The 17,351-nt window shown below is 42.4% G+C and overlaps 1 protein-coding gene across 2 annotated transcripts in view; it reads left to right on the top strand.

Moving 5' to 3' along the window:
• LOC126259809 (histidine-rich glycoprotein-like) overlaps window positions 1-15,078 on the top strand; it is a 72,723-nt gene extending 57,645 nt beyond the window's left edge. Inside the window, exons 1-2 of one of the 2 annotated variants that reach the window (XM_049956839.1) lie at window positions 9,717-9,787; window positions 14,669-15,078. In XM_049956839.1, coding sequence (XP_049812796.1) covers window positions 9,773-9,787; window positions 14,669-14,920 — 267 coding nt within the window. In that variant the 5' untranslated portion in view covers window positions 9,717-9,772 and the 3' untranslated portion in view covers window positions 14,921-15,078. Of the gene's footprint in view, window positions 1-9,716; window positions 9,788-14,668 lie in introns of those variants that run through there. The other variant, XM_049956840.1, reaches the window with a different exon arrangement.
• The last annotated feature ends 2,273 nt before the right edge of the window (window positions 15,079-17,351 follow it).

Here is a 17,351-nt window from a genome sequence, read left to right as displayed (position 1 = left end):
GGCACGATATTTCTTTGACCCTAATACTCGTAGCATTGACTTTGACTTTTGAGTTTTGATTGTTTCTAGACGGTGCTTCCACGATAAAATCCAAATGTCTGTGTGAACTATAGTAAATTTCGAGTAGTAAGTTGGCATGACCCCTGAACTGGTAGTGCAGTAATTAACTGATACATCATCAGAATATTTTCTCCTCTTTTGTAAATCAGAGTTACATTTATAACATACCATCAGTACGCGTCATGATGTACATTATTATCCATTTCAGCAATTATCGAATAACAACAACGGCAGATGGTTGATGTTGATCAGAACGACGGATTAGTTGCGTACTAAACTGACGAATACTTATAATATGCGAGCGAAAGAAATATTGCAGAGCTGCCTGGTGTAAAGTTCGAGTGATTGGAAAAAAACAGCGATAAGTGTGATGAGTATATCACGCGAACGCAAATGGACGATTAGGAGAATTTTTTATTATATATATATATATATATATATATATATATATATATATATATATATATATATATATACTCCTGGAAATTGAAATAAGAACACCGTGAATTCATTGTCCCAGGAAGGGGAAACTTTATTGACACATTCCTGGGGTCAGATACATCACATGATCACACTGACAGAACCACAGGCACATAGACACAGGCAACAGAGCATGCACAATGTCGGCACTAGTATAGTGTATATCCACCTTTCGCAGCAATGCAGGCTGCTATTCTCCCATGGAGACGATCGTAGAGATGCTGTATGTAGTCCTGTGGAACGGCTTGCCATGCCATTTCCACCTGGCGCCTCAGTTGGACCAGCGTTCGTGCTGGACGTGCAGACCGCGTGAGACGACGCTTCATCCAGTCCCAAACATGCTCAATGGGGGACAGATCCGGAGATCTTGCTGGCCAGGGTGGTTGACTTACACCTTCTAGAGCACGTTGGATGGCACGGGATACATGCGGACGTGCATTGTCCTGTTGGAACAGCAAGTTCCCTTGCCGGTCTAGGAATGGTAGAACGATGGGTTCGATGACGGTTTGGATGTACCGTGCACTATTCAGTGTCCCCTCGACGATCACCAGTGGTGTACGGCCAGTGTAGGAGATCGCTCCCCACACCATGATGCCGGCTGTTGGCCCTGTGTGCCTCGGTCGTATGCAGTCCTGATTGTGGCGCTCACCTGCACGGCGCCAAACACGCATACGACCATCATTGGCACCAAGGCAGAAGCGACTCTCATCGCTGAAGACGACACGTCTCCATTCGTCCCTCCATTCACGCCTGTCGCGACACCACTGGAGGCGGGCTGCACGATGTTGGGGCGTGAGCGGAAGACGGCCTAACGGTGTGCGGGACCGTAGCCCAGCTTCATGGAGACGGTTGCGAATGGTCCTCGCCGATACCCCAGGAGCAACAGTGTCCCTAATCTGCTGGGAAGTGGCGGTGCGGTCCCCTACGGCACTGCGTAGGATCCTACGGTCTTGGCGTGCATCCGTGCGTCGCTGCGGTCCGGTCCCAGGTCGACGGGCACGTGCACCTTCCGCCGACCACTGGCGACAACATCGATGTACTATGGAGACCTCACGCCCCACGTGTTGAGCAATTCGGCGGTACGTCCACCCGGCCTCCCGCATGCCCACTATACGCCCTCGCTCAAAGTCCGTCAACTGCACATACGGTTCACGTCCACGCTGTCGCGGCATGCTACCAGTGTTAAAGACTGCGATGGAGCTCCGTATGCCACGGCAAACTGGCGGACACTGACGGCGGCGGTGCACAAATGCTGCGCAGCTAGCGCCATTCGACGGCCAACACCGCGGTTCCTGGTGTGTCCGCTGTGCCGTGCGTGTGATCATTGCTTGTACAGCCCTCTCGCAGTGTCCGGAGCAAGTATGGTGGGTCTGACACACCGGTGTCAATGTGTTCTTTTTTCCATTTCCAGTAGTGTATATATATACAGTAGTTACATATTTCACACACAGATTCCAGCGTAGAGGTTATTTCAGTAATCTGTCTGGTTTTCACAAATATAAAATAAAGCGGACAGCCAGTAAAACGTCGTGTGGCTGTATGATCCACCCGTTTCGCCTTGCACAACTGTATCGTATCTTAGTAAAAAACGCTCTATCAGTCGGAAAAGACATTTTATCATTACAAAATAATGACCAGTCCATGAATTACTGCCGTAGCAATTTTGCTCTACTAAATTTTTTTGTTGCTGCTGAATCACTCTGTATAAATGCCATAGAAAGGTTATTTAGATTTTTAGTATTACGGATATGATGCGATGCGTATGGAAGTTAGTGGCTGACTCAACACGTTTTATGCAGAGTGTTTAAAAAAAGAGTTACAGCATACCTACATTACTGGGATTTTATTTATGGATTGAGAGGGATTTAGAGTGGTGTGTGGTCAGATGTAAATCCTCGAGCGGTTATGTAAAGAAAGCTGTCAGGGTAGTTATAGTATCCATTGGTGACAGAGTCATTGTGTGTACCCTTGACGTCTAACAGTAAGAGATACTATTTAGTAATAATCTCTACGCTTCAATTACTACGCTATTGGGAAATGATGGTCTTTCAAGTGCATAAAACGTATCCCTTCCGCAACCGATCGATGCGTCACCCTTGCCATTGTACGACGTTACCTAGCAAAATTGCTTGCTTAGTGACGGATTGATCAAGAACGTCTGCTAGTATGGCCTCCCCGTTCAACCGACCACAATCCTCGAAATTCTGAACACGGAAACATTCCAAACCATTGGTGTATACCTCACTTACAGACTTCGCACGCACATTACAGGAGCTTACGACCCGTGCACGTGCGCAAGTCTGTGGGTAATCATGTGAGTGGTGATCTGTTACGAGTTTGTGACTCGTTAGAGTCGGTTGAAAAATGTGTATAACTTCACCGAGCATCACTTATAGCTTCTGACTATCATGGTACTGTGGCACTAGTTCCTCTAATGATGCGAGACTCTATTTAAAAAAAAATGGCTCTGAACACTATGGGACTTAACTGCTGAGGTCATCAGTCTCCTAGTACTTAGAACTACTTAAACCTAACTAACTTAAGGACATCACACACATCCATGCCCAAGGCAGGATTCGAACCTGCGACCGTAGCGGTCGTGCAGCTTCAGACTGTAGCGCCTAGAACCGCACGGCCACCCCGGCCGGCGGTCGGTAGTCTTTCAGCTCTAAGCAAAGAACAAAGTTAATTAGCTGACAATAAGCATTGAGATATACTAGCCGCACAGTGCTGCAGTCTTATCTCAAACTTCTAAAAAAATTTTAAAAAAATCAGTATTTATATTCTTTTCAGCCTTCAATACATACATCATATCCATCTATGTTGACCTTTACAATAAATCTCTCTTCATCATACAGATACAATCACAAGCCAACACAGCACTACTGGATACGTCCATCACTTACCACGCTTCAACTAAGAATGTATCAGACTGCACCGAAGCAAACTCTGCGCCACAACAAGACCTAAGACTGTTTAACAATAACATAACTTGTTCTCTCTCTCTCTCTCTGACGTGTACACCGATAGCTTACATAAATCAAAATGACATGCCCACCTTACAATAGCAGTAACTATGCTGTCATACTATCTTCCCTTATTCGTCATAGGGCTACAAATGTAGCGAAAGCAGCAGTAGACATGCTCGATCAGGGCAACTTGTGAACACGTTTCATCAATTTCGATATATCCTCTCCGCAGTAGTGCAATATCGAAAGCCGCAGTGTTACCTCTATTCAGATAATTGCTAGTTGTTTCATTCCGCTATGTTTTAATCACTTCATTTATGTGGACACTCCTTTGCCATCTTCTCTCTGTGTAAGTTACTGAATATGGAAATGCACAGCATACTGGTAGAAAAAAGAAAAAATAACAACGGGTGTGCATCTTCGGTTCAACGTCATCTACTGCTACCTGGACTGTAGGCACTCTTACATTGTTGCACTGGGTATTTAACGCTTCATCGGGTGCAGGGGCACCCTGGCTTGCATGTTAAATTGCAGGAAATGCATCTCACATGTGGTCCACTGATCAAATCTGGAGTTAGGTTGCTGGATAAACCACTCATTATGGTCTATAAGCTGGGGAACCCGGCTTCGCTTAGGGAGTTGATATGAGACTTTTTGGCAGTTGGAATAAAAGGATAAACGTTAAAGTATAAAAGGTAAAAAAAATTATGGTAAATATACTCTATTTACAACACTTGTTAAAGTATAAGAGGTAAAATTTTTTTATTGACAATATATTCTATTTACGATAGTTGTTCATAAGCAACGTTTTCCATTTTGTTAACTGGGGTACATATTTACATTTTTCGGATTTCCCACTAGAGAGCAAGCTAGTATAGTTGACCACGAAGAAAGCAGGAGTCTTTGAGGTTGATAGCAGAATATTTTAAAGTTCGTCGGTGCGATTTGTTATTGGTAAATGTGCATTTTAATTTGATTGGAAATTGCATTATTTTAAATTGGAATGGCAGTTCAATAAAGATTAGGGGCATTCTGCAGATACATAGGGTGTGTCCTCTTAAGCTCGGCTTCGATGATGTCACTCGGTAGCTGTTCGACGATCATCCTTCTTCCATTACTTAGTTTTGGTGAGTTAAGATTTCTGAGTAGTATGATCAGAGATACAATTTTAAGTCTAAGGCGGTGTAATGGCATTCCTTGTACTTGCAGAGAGTTCAGAAATTCTGTAGGGAAGTCCACTCGTTCTTCAAAGTTTACCATCGTGTCGATCGATTTGTGTATTCTCTCTTCACCGGGACTTTTCTTTTCAATATGAAAGTTGCGATCGTCGACACTATTATTTATAGTTGCCATAACTGCCCTTGCAAATAGCCAGTCAGGAATGGTATACTTGTGAACATATTTGTGTGAACTTGGTAGATGGGCTTCTTTACAGCTATGGCTATGTTGCAGAAATCCCTGCTGAGATTAATAAGGGCAGTCGTCTGGTCAGTAGGATATGTGCCTTCGCTACTTGTAAAAGTTGTTGAGAAAAATGTGCATGCTGTTGTTTTGTCTTTCGATAGTTCAGCTCTCATATTTCGTGTTATTCGCAGCACTTGTATGTGCGGCCAGAGATGTGATTTTTTTTAAAGCATGCATTGATCTCGTCTGCTGGTGTTGACTTGGGGATAAGAAGTGTTTGTCGAAAATCTGCTAAGAATATTAGTAGATCTCCTACCATTACTTCAGAGTTTCCTCGTAAGCCTTGCCGTGTTTTGTCCATGGCGTGGAGTGATTTTTTATGTGGCATTGTGCTTTCGTCCCGGAAGATAATTTCAGCTTGGTTTAAAAGTTCACCCCGTCCTGATGCCCCTGAGATTTTCATACCGCGAAGCAAGTGTGATATGTTGTTTAGCACGTGTTTATGTCATCAGTAGATTTCTTAGAAATGTAATCCCCGGGCCACCTGGTACGTCCAAGTAATCAATTCCGTCAGTGTTGTTGTCGATCGGGTCCATTACAAAGTTCGTTTTTTCGCTGTTCCTTTTGTTTTCACCGTTTTAATTAAGAACTGGCAAGATCTCCTCCTCTTTTGGGTCTGGGCATTGTCTAAAATATAAATCACATCAATTTTTCATTAACAAATACTGTAAATACAGTTTATTTTCAATTTATATTCAGTTTTCGGTTCCTCCCTTCGTCACTGGTAGGACCTGTCGTTCGAGCTCACGACGGGTCTTGCTTTTTATGCCCCTACCAATGGGTGGCCCCACCAGTATGAATTCCAGAACATATCAAAAAGGCTTCGAATGGTCCACAACGTTCCAGAACATTCCACATCATTGGGGAATGTTCTCGAATGTTCCGCAATGATCTGGGATGCCCCGGAATATTCCCTAAGATTCTAGAACGTTCCCGAATGTTCCAGACAATTTCTGAACTTGCCAGAACGTCCTGGAATATTGTGGAACATTCGGCACAGTTCTGTAATGTTGTGGAATGCTCTCGAATACTTTCTGATGTTGTGGAATGTTCTCGAATACCCTGGAATGTTCTAGAAATTTCTAAAGAGCGAAACTTCCGAGCCTTCATATCTTCAAAAGCGCACCCGTCAGGCAAAAACAAGAACCTTCTTCATGGATTGGGATAGAGAGCTACCACAGCACATATCTCCCTTCATCGTACCGAGACTCGTTCCTGAGCTTTAGCGGCACACTTGCTGACTTCCTACCAATTGAAAACTGTGCGGTTTTGCATTTGCAGTGCAGATATTAGCAAATTCCACTGACTTGAAAACACGAAAAGTTGCTTATCATAGTAATTTTGAAACTGTTATTAGATATGGTATAATTTTCTGGGGAAGTTCAAATAATCTATATCTAATACTGAAACTGCTAGGAAAATTGTCAGACACATGTATACTGCGTAGCAAACAGATTCTTCTAGCCCATTATTTCGGAAACTAAAAATCCTAACCTTTTCCTCCATATACATTCATGAAATTATAATCTTCCTACACAGCAGACAAAGATTATTTGAGGAGAAGCATTTTAACCGCACATATAAAGCGAGAAATAAAAATAATTTCATGCTACCCACACACAAGTTGAAATTGCATGCGCAGACAACACATTGTATGGGAATGACAATATACAAGAAGTTAATGGGCAAAAACATATTTACCATGAAGCCAGAAATTTTAAAAACTAGGCTACAGCAGATTCTGTGGGAGAAATGCTACTATTCAATAGAAGAATTCATAGAGGATGAAATGATAACTTGAGCGGGACATAATTAAGTGTTAGATTTTATTGTATGTATATATAAAAAAATTGTTTATTATTATGATGATGTTTGTTAACATCAGCAGTTCTGTATATACAGTGAAATTATACCGCAATTTTGACGGGTCTCCTGTACCTGAATCAAATGATTTAGATTATGTACGTTATGAGACAAATAAGCCACAATTCACAAATTCACAGTTCACTGCCTGCTCGTGCTTAGATTGAACTGCGACAGTGTGACATGAGCTACGAGGAAGTGCTTCTCTCAAAACAGACGCAACAGAAGTGTCACATACTTTATAGTCATACAAACATTTTCCTTATGTTGTGTTTAGGGGTCAGGACCACCTTGTTATCGACTTTATCAAGAGACATGGCAGTCGTATGCTCCCGTATTTACACACATTTTTTCTACACTGAGATATCGCAGTAATGGATAAGAGAAGAAAGCACGTAAATGAGAAAAGTACCAGTTGCTTTTAGACAAGCGAAGTATTTTCTGAAAGTGTACATGCTATTTAGTGCACAGAAAAAGTATAGAATGGATTAATCAGAACCACGCAGTCTGAGAGAATTTGGATACATCAGTACAGATGGATGATCACAGCTAAGAGCAAAGGCCAAACACATAAAGTCGTAGTGTGTAAGTAAGGTGTTGAATCAAGTCTACCAGAAACACCAGGTTAGAAGGGAGACACGTTGGAAGGACATGTGTTAGAAAGTATGCATCTTGGACTGGGAATGGCTTGAATGTTAGAGAAGTATACGGACTGTAATACACAAAATAATGTATTATTTAAGGTGCTGGGTGTAAATGGTACTCTGTAAACAGTTTATGAGTAATTTGTTGTGGTTGTTGCGGTCTTCTGTCCGAAGTATGGTTTGATGCAGCTTTCCAAGCTGATATATCCTGAGAAATCCTCTTCGTGTCGGAAGAAGTACTACAATCTATATCCATTTGAATATGTTTACTGTATTGATGACTAGCTCTCTTCCAACAATTTTAATAGATCGTCCACATTTGCCTCTATTATCCAAATAAACAATCGTTGTTGCCCCAGGAATATCCTATTAACCTATGCCCTCTTTCAGTCAATTTGTTCCATAAACGTTTTTCACAAATTTGATTCAGCACTTCCTCATGAGTTAGTCGTCCTACTCACGTAACGTTCTGCCTTCTTCTGAAGCACTACATCTCAAAAGCTCTATTCTCTTTGTTTGAATTGCTTGTCGCTCACGTTCTAATTAGTTGGAAAAAACGCCAAAAAATATCGTATTTTAGGAAAGGGTAGGGGTCAACATCCAATGTTTTGCGAGAGAGTGAAGTGAAAGTGAAAATTTGGGCTACACAGCACCCTAGCGAAACGTTCATCACATTAGACAAACTAGCGCAATAGATCTTAAAATTAAATTTTTCCCGAGACGTTTATGTCTCATCTTCATCTACGATCATGTTGATAATAATGATTCGTGCATCGGTCGTGTAATGGTCAGCATTTCCACCTAGTAAGCAATAAAACACGGATTCAAGTCCCGGCTGTGGCACAAATTTTAATTCATTTCTCTTGCTTCCATCATTATCGTTGCGCAATAGAGTCGCTTGACGAACTCTTAACAGTACTAAATATTCGACACGATGCCGTAATCAGATTGTTGAAATTCGCTGTACTGTTTGTTTGAGGAACAACACACTTTTTCCTTTAAAGGAAGATTACACGTTGGTACCACTCGACATATACTTCAGCATCCAGTATCCCTTAATAAAGTACAGCTAACATTAGAGTCACATTACAATCCTCGAGAAGACACGACACGAATTTTTTAGCGATGCAATGAAAAACGAAGGGAACAATGAACTGGAGCCAGTAGGGGGAAAAAAAATACTAACCAGTACAGCAAGACTTTAATTCGTTTTGGGCAATTTGCTTCGCTCTGCGTGAATCTTCATTGTGAATGGTTGTTGTACACCTTACCTTTGGTACACGAAAGATGAATTCGTGTTAGCTCCATCTATGCAACTTCTATTCTAAATTTCATGTTTTTCCCTTACACCACGTTGGTGTAGTGCAACTGAGTAACACAAAACCCTCCTGCACAACACGTAACTGCGTAAATACCTCTTCTGGACATTACACCTGCGCAAATTCATTGGAAATAAATAGTAAAAAAATGGTTCAAATGGCTATGAGCACTATGGGACTTAACATCTATGGTCATCAGTCCCCTAGAACTTAGAACTACTTAATCCTAACTAACCTAAGGACATCACGCAACACTCAGTCATCACGAGGCAGAGAAAATCCCTGACCCCGCCGGGAGTCGAACCCGGGAACCCGGGCGTGGGGAGCGAGAACGCTACCGCACGACCACGAGCAGCGGACAATAAATAGTAATGCTGAACTCATGGTCTGATTCAGCGGCGTATGATGAATGCTTCATTCGATCGGAAATAAGTGACATGCATTTTCTTCAGGTTGCTGTCAGAAACAGGGTCATGTGAATATTATACGACAAGTGGAATAATAACAACAGGTTCTTATATTATTAATAAAGCTTAAGATTAATACATATACCGAACAACTGGCGCTTCTGTATAATACATCATGTACCGACGAAACAATGTTTTTTCGTTTGTTCTTCGTGACTTCATCTTGGAGTTGGAGGTAAGAACGTCCGACCGAGTGCTATGGTCGCTCCCCGCTAATATCAGAAGCCAGCGCATGTCAGTGGGCAGTACGTTCTGTCGGTGAATTCCCAATGTTTGTCGAGGTCAATGGCTGGGCGCTGAGAACGAGCGCATGACGTCAGAACCGTTGAGTGTGTGCGAGGACCGCTTTCACCGAATGTGTACTTCGCGACTCTCGGAATAATTCTGCGAAGCTAGCTGGTTGCTGACCTCCATTTTCCAAACTCGTCGCTCTATAAAAGACACCCGCGTTCCAGACGAGGCTCACAGTCGTGCCTACCGTTCTGCTTGCGACTACCTGCTGAAATATGAACAGGTTTCTGGTAAGTCTTCGTCGAGCTGTAAGCAATTTCCGATATTTATTAATTTCCATATGTCAAATCAGCATTGATAAGTGCTCACACTGTCACGAAAATCGGTATCTCTTCGGTAAAATATTGCACTAAGCTATAAACAGTAAATGTAGATAGAAGTTAATGTAACTCTGCCTCAAACAAATATTTGGTGTCTTAAACTGTACTCCATTAGTAGCACCACAGACTTTGAAGTTTTTCACGTTAACTTTTCCGTTGCTATGACTTGTCATACCCAGTAATCGCCGTACATTTTGTCACAGGTGAATATTATTTTTCATATTGTTCATTCAATAATCAAGTCACTTTTCCTGCTTCCTCCTATTAAAGAACGAACACATAAGTTTAGTATTCTACTTTTTAAGTCCGTATTACTGGGTACGTAAATTTCATGCCTCTCTGTAGATGTGTAAATCTAGCCACACTATTCATTTCTTTTCAGTGCAGTCTGTAGAGGTGGTATTACATCTACATCTACATCCATACTCCGCAAGCCACCTAACGGTGTGTGGCGGAGGTTACTTTGAGTACCTCTATCGGATCTCCCTTCTATTCCAGTCACGTATTGTTCGTGGAAAGAAAGATTGTCGGTATGCCTCTGTGTGGGCTCTAATCTCTCTGATTTTATCCTCATGGTCTCTTCGCGAGATATGCGTAGGAGGGAGCAATATACTGCTTGACTCCTCCGTGAAGGTATGTTCTCGAAACTTCAACAAAAGCCCGTACCGAGCTACTGAGCGTTATCTATTGCAGAGTCTTCCACTGGAGTTTATCTATCATCTCCGTAACGCTTTCGCGATTACTAAATGATCCTGTGCATGGTTTCACAATAATATGACAAATTTATCAGACGTGACTCCTCCCTCGTATTTACAAAAGAAAATTTGTAACTGTCTTCTCGATGGTTGGGCGATTTTGCTTCTTCCGTATATGATTCGTATGGAGATTATTTATTTCGCTGGCCAACAGAAGTCCCCTAGTACCAAACATAGGCTCAAATTTGAAGGAAAAAATTTCTGACACTGTACATTTTGAGCACACCATTGTATGGTAGTGGGAAAACCGGTACAGAAGAGAATAGAAACGTTTGACACACCCTCTACTGCAGGAAATGTCCTGTTGCTCAAACCTGACAGAGGTACCCGTCAGAGATAAGTAATGTGGCATATCTTCCTCTGGCGATCATATCACAGCTGAAAAATGAAGGCTAAACATATATCCATTACGCTTTAACAGCTTACATTTCACTATTTTTTCTAGACGTGTGGTGACTGAAACTTAAAGATGCGATTTCCTTTTGAACATATGTTATATTTGCACTCATGTGTTACAGTAATTTCCTTTTTCAACTCTGTTCATCTTCATAAAAGAGATGAATGCAATCAGTTTATTCCTTGTTGGAATTTTCTTTATTTCTTATTTAGTGAGCTTTTTGTACGAAAATGTATTTGAACAATTTAATTCATTTTAACGTACACGTTGCCCGACAAACAACCAGAAAGAAAAATTGAGATTATTAGAGACGGAGCTGGAACTCGGTTTAGGCGAGAATGAAGACGGAAGTCGTCTCTGGTTCTATTAAGGAAGACTCTGCATTGTCGTGAAATAATCACGATCAATGAACGGACATTTAACTCAGCTGCTTTAGGACACCAGTGTAGTACTATATTAACCGTCCGCCTCCGTGGTCACTGTGGTTGACTGCTATACGGGGAGATTTTTCCCTGGTAGAAGGCGTGGTACAGCGGGTGCGCTCACCTTTGTGAAGACAACTGGGCAGGTATTCGACCGATTAGTAGAAGTTCCAAGGTCGAGAAACCGTACAACGACCGAGAGAGCCGTATTCCGTCTATACGCCCCTATACCCTCCATGCCACATCGAATAACGCCAATGACAGAGGGTGACACGGTGGTCGGTCGGGACCGGCTGACACGTCTAGGTCCACAACGTGAACTTCACCGACTTTTACCTTTTACAGTCTTAACCCAGAGATTTCACTTACACAGGTTCACTAAAACCAACACTACACGTATTTTACATCTCGAGTTTAATGGGAGAAATAATTTTTTGTGGTGTCACCACCAGACACCACACTTGCTAGGTGGTAGCCTTTAAATCGGCCGCGGTCCATTAGTATACGTCGGACCCGCGTGTCGCCACTGTCAGTGATTGCAAACCGAGCGCCACCACACGGCAGGTCTAGAGAGACTTCCTAGCACTCGCCCAGTTGTACAGCCGACTTTGCTAGCGATGCTACACTGACAAATACGCTCTCATTTGCCGAGACGATAGTTAGCATAGCCTTCAGCTACGTTATTTGGTACGACCTAGCAAGGCGCCATTACCAATTTATATTGAGCTTCTTATTACTGTACCGTCAGACCGATGTTCTACAGTTATGGATTAAAGTTAAGTATTACATCAACTACGTACTTTATTTGCTACTAAAAATTCCCTTAACTGTTCCAGACCTCACGCCAGTCTGCGTGTAATTAAACGAGTGCATTTGGGCCTCCTCTAGCAACACGGTGTTGGCTCTTCTGCCAACACAGCATTTTTCATGTGCAAACGATATTTAGATTTGCTATGTGAGTGTACTGAAAGTACTTTCTCTTCTAAGAAACTACACTTCTCCAGTCCCGTCGCTGTGAATAACAGTATGGCTATCAAATTCATAAAGTCATTCCACCTTGTAATATTGTGAAGTTTCAACGTTAATTATTTCAAAAACCTCATTTATGTCTTTAACTAACTGCTGATTTTCTCAAACTAGAAATTTTACATTCGTCTAGCACACATATCTGATGACAAATCTTTCTGAGTGTGGACATCCACAAGTAAGTTGAGAATATCCAGCAACTGTAATCGCGAAGACTGGTTTCACTTTATGCCTTCTCACTGATACTTATCTGTTAAGAACTGTTAGGAATGACAGACTATTGCTTATTAGTGGAAGAAAATGATTAAAAACCTAAAAAGAGACTTAGAAATGTAGCTCATAGGAAGATAACGGACATGAACCGTGCAAGACTGAAGGACGACTAGTACACTAATTGGAAGAACATTGTAATCAGCCGTAATTCTTCCCTTCCTTACGACAGGAGCTTTGGTCTTGTAAAGGAGTCGCTAAGGTTCAAATGGTTCCAATGGCTCTGAGCACTATGCGACTTAACTTATGAGGTCATCAGTCGCCTAGAACGTAGAACTAATTAAACCTAACTAACCTAAGGACATCACATACATCCACGCCCGAGGCAGGATTCTAACCTGCGACCGTAGCGGTCGCTCGGTTCCAGACTGTAGCGCCTAGAACCGCACGGCCACTCCGGCCGGCAGTCGCTAAGGATGTGTGGCTAAGTCAGCCCTGTACATCTGACTTCAGAGATTATTGAAAACTGCAACAAAATCAACAAGGTTATTGTCAAAGGAATGTAGACATAGAACTTTTTTGATTTTACAACTTTGTCCCAAATCCTTTACCAGAAGAAAGTGCTAACAGAAGCGTTCAATGAGGCCACAAAATGCGATTTAACCACAGAAGCTTCAAGCATTTTATCTATAATGCCAAGCTGTGTTTTAGCATTATTCTCAGAGATTTCATTTATTCTATCATCCAAGATTCTTTCCATGTGGTTCAGTCCGGACGACCTGTGCCCAGTCCACCTTCCAGACTAACATGTCCAATTGAATTTGTCCCACTAAAGTCCATTGAGTGCTATAAGAAAAGTTTTTCCTCACATACTTGAAGAGTATAACGAATCTTATGATGAACTTCCTATATTGTATTGTATTGTATGTTAACCGGGGACCTAGAGACGATGGAGAGACTCCGTCCCCGCCACAGCCGCAGTGCTCCACAACCCCACGATGACTACTGCAGTCCACTTCACCACTCCGCCGCCCCACACCGAACCCAGGGTTATTGTGCGGTTCGGCCCCCGCTGGACCCGCCCCCCAGGGAACGTCTCACACCAGACGAGTGTAACCCCTATGTTTGCGTGGTAGAGTAATGGTGTGGTACGCGTATGTGGAAAACTTGTTTGCGCTGCAATCGCTGACATAGTGTAACTGAGGCGGAATAAGGGGAACCAGCCGGCATTCACCTAGGCAGATGGAAAACCACCTAAAAACTATCCACAGACTGGCCGGTTCACCGGACCCGAACCAAATCCGCCGGGCGGATTCCTTCCGGGGACCAGGCGCTCCTTCCCGCCCGGGAGGGCCGAACTTCCTATTCCTATAAGCTTATGGGTTCAAACGAAAGGACTAATGTATTTCCACAAAAGGTCAACATGATTATAAATGACATGTTCGGCAACCAGAAATTTCTTAGACCGTGTAAATATAGAACGGTGTTAATGATAATGTTACACAATGCAGTCTGTATTTAAGTGAAATAACTAACAATACACTGTCAATTTCTGTGGTCCACATCTTCTAGAATTCTGCGTTTTTATGTGTTTTCTGACGGAAATACAGGCAAAAATTATAAAATCTCCTCAGAAGATATAATATCATGTAGAAAGTCCACAGTCGATGTCTTTTACCAACTGCACTAAGTTAATATTTGAAGATCAAGTAATATTTGGAAATTTTAATAAGTATACTGATGAGTGTAATAATGGATAGATTTTTTCAAAAATTTAAGAGAAATTTTGAGAATGTAACTGTTTTTCTCCTTTCTTTTTTTCCATTTTACTCGAAGTTCAGGTCTTCTCAGTGTGGACCACTTGATATATATATATATATATATAAGCGACATTAAATAACAGTACTCCGTCTCTTTCCAAACTCTTCAGGTACTCTGGTCCTAAAATATGTTCAGACTATAGCGTAACGATTTCCTTCAGGTCTTTCTCGGCGCTGCGTTGTTGCTGGTCGTAGCCATATTCTCTTCACCATCGGAGGCTGTAGCTGTCGCAGCACCGCAGTTCGGACACCATGGACCACCACACCATGGACCCCCACACCATGGACCACCACACCATGGACCACCACACCACGGACCACCACATCATGGACCACCACACCATGGACCACCGCACCATGGACCACCACACCATGGGCCTCCTCACCATGGACCTCCTCACCATCACGGTTGAGTGACTGACCAGTAGCTGCTGTCGCAGTGTCATTCACCTGCATTTCGTCATTCCGATGGTCAGAAGTACCTTGCTGGTGGCCACATAATTCTTGGCTAGGCAATGCGATGTATGTGTACAAATTGATTATTGTTTACAATAAATAATTACAAATCAGAGTTATCTTTTATGTGAAATTGTTCATGCAAAATGCATTGTATTGCTTCAGTACTCTTTAGAATGTGAGTTTATTAATGCATTTTTACAATAGAGCATTCATTATGAAGTACAGAACTACATTTCTATAAATTTGTATAGCTATACGAAGTCTCTAACGTTTGAATCCAACATTAAATTCACAAATAAGTGTGCTTAAGGAGCTTTCAGTAAGAAATTACTGAGCTCGTTTGAAAAGAGGTGATATCAGTTAGCAGAACAGCTGCAATTCATGGAAGGAAGAGGAATTTTCTGTGCTGATGTTGGCGTTTCCTATTTTGAGTTACTTATTCGTCAGTCATCGCTAGAGTTAACAGATTCAGTCAGTAGAAATTCAGGCGATGATATCGACTTTTTGGGTTGAAGTATCAATTACTAATACGCTCCACATAGTGACTATAATTAATTATTTCAAAATATCTTTGACTTGAGTGGTGTAGACCTCATATGTTTGACGAAACATTTGAAGAGTTTTCGGGGACATTTTACATATGTAAGTAACTTTCTTGTCAACGAAAAAGATGTTCACAGTTTTAACATGAACGTCGTTACAATATCTGATGTGTAGGGTTCCCTCTCCAACCAGTTTGATACAATCTACACTAAAGCGTCAGGGTAACTGATTCAGGCATGCGTATTCAAATACATACAGGGTGTTTAAAAAATGACCGGTATATTTGAAACGGCAATACAAACTAAACGAGCAGCGATAGAAATACACCGTTTGTTGCAATATGCTTGGGACAACAGTACATTTTCAGGCAGACAAACTTTCGAAATTACAGTAGTTACAATTGTCGTTGTAACTACTGTCTGGGACACTCTATAGTACGATATTTTCCACATATCCACCATGCGTAGCAATAATATGGCGTAGTCTCTGAATGAAATTACCCGAAACCTTTGACAACGTGTCTGGCGGAATGGCTTCACATGCAGATGAGATGTACTGCTTCAGCTGGTCAATTGTTTCTGGATTCTGGCGGTCCACCTGGTCTTTCAAGTGTCCCCACAGAAAGAAGTCACAGGGGTTCATGTCTGGCGAATAGGGAGGCCAATCCACGCCGCCTCCTGTATGTTTCGGATAGCCCAAAGCAATCACACGATCATCGAAATATTCATTCAGGAAATTAAAGACGTCGGCCGTGCGATGTGGCCGGGCACCATCTTGCATTAAACCATGGGGTGTTCGCAGTGTCGTCTAAGGCAGTTTGTACCGCCACAAATTCAGGAAGAATGTCCAGATAGCGTGATGCAGTAATCGTTTCGGATCTGAAAAATGGGCCAATGATTCCGTTGGAAGACATGGCGGCCCAGACCAGTACTTTTTGAGGATGCAGGGACGATGGGACTGCAACATGGGGCTTTTCGGTTCCCCATATGCGCCAGTTCTGTTTATTGATGAAGCCGTCCAGGTAAAAATAAGCTTCGTCAGTAAACCAAATGCTGCCCACATGCATATCGCCGTCATCAATCCTGTGCACTATATCGTTAGCGAATGTCTCTCGTGCAGCAATGGTAGCGGCGCTGAGGGGTTGCCGCGTTTGAATTTTGTATGGATAGAGGTGTAAACTCTGGCGCATGAGACGATTCGTGGACGTTGGTGTCATTTGGACCGCAGCTGCAACACGGCGAACGGAAACCCGAGGCCGCTGTTGGATCACCTGCTGCACTAGCTGCGCGTTGCCCTCTGTGGTTGCCGTACGCGGTCGCCCTACCTTTCCAGCACGTTCATCCGTCACGTTCCCAGTCCGTTGAAATTTGGCAAACAGATCCTTTATTGTATCGCTTTTCGGTCCTTTGGTTACATTAAACCTCCGTTGAAAACTTCGTCTTGTTGCAACAACACTGTGTTCTAGGCGGTGGAATTCCAACACCAGAAAAATCCTCTGTTCTAAGGAATAAACCATGTTGTCCACAGCACACTTGCACGTTGTGAACAGCACACGCTTACAGCAGAAAGACGACGTACAGAATTGCGCACCCACAGACTGCGTTGTCTTCTATATCTTTCACATCACTTGCAGCGCCATCTGTTGTTGAAAATTGTAACTACTGTAATTTCGAAAGTTTGTCCGCCTGAAAATGTACTGTTGTCCCAAGCATATTGCAACAAACGGTGTATTTCTATCGCTGCTCGTTTAGTTTTTATTGCCGTTTCAAATATACCGGTCATTTTTGAAACACCCTGTATATATGTATGTCTCGAATGGCTCTGAGCACTATGGGACTCAAC

The sequence above is a fragment of the Schistocerca nitens genome, chromosome 5 (assembly GCF_023898315.1).
Source record: "Schistocerca nitens isolate TAMUIC-IGC-003100 chromosome 5, iqSchNite1.1, whole genome shotgun sequence".
Taxonomy (NCBI): domain Eukaryota; kingdom Metazoa; phylum Arthropoda; class Insecta; order Orthoptera; family Acrididae; genus Schistocerca; species Schistocerca nitens.
Note: the sequence above shows the minus strand (reverse complement) of the source record. Positions and strands in the feature narration are given on the sequence as shown.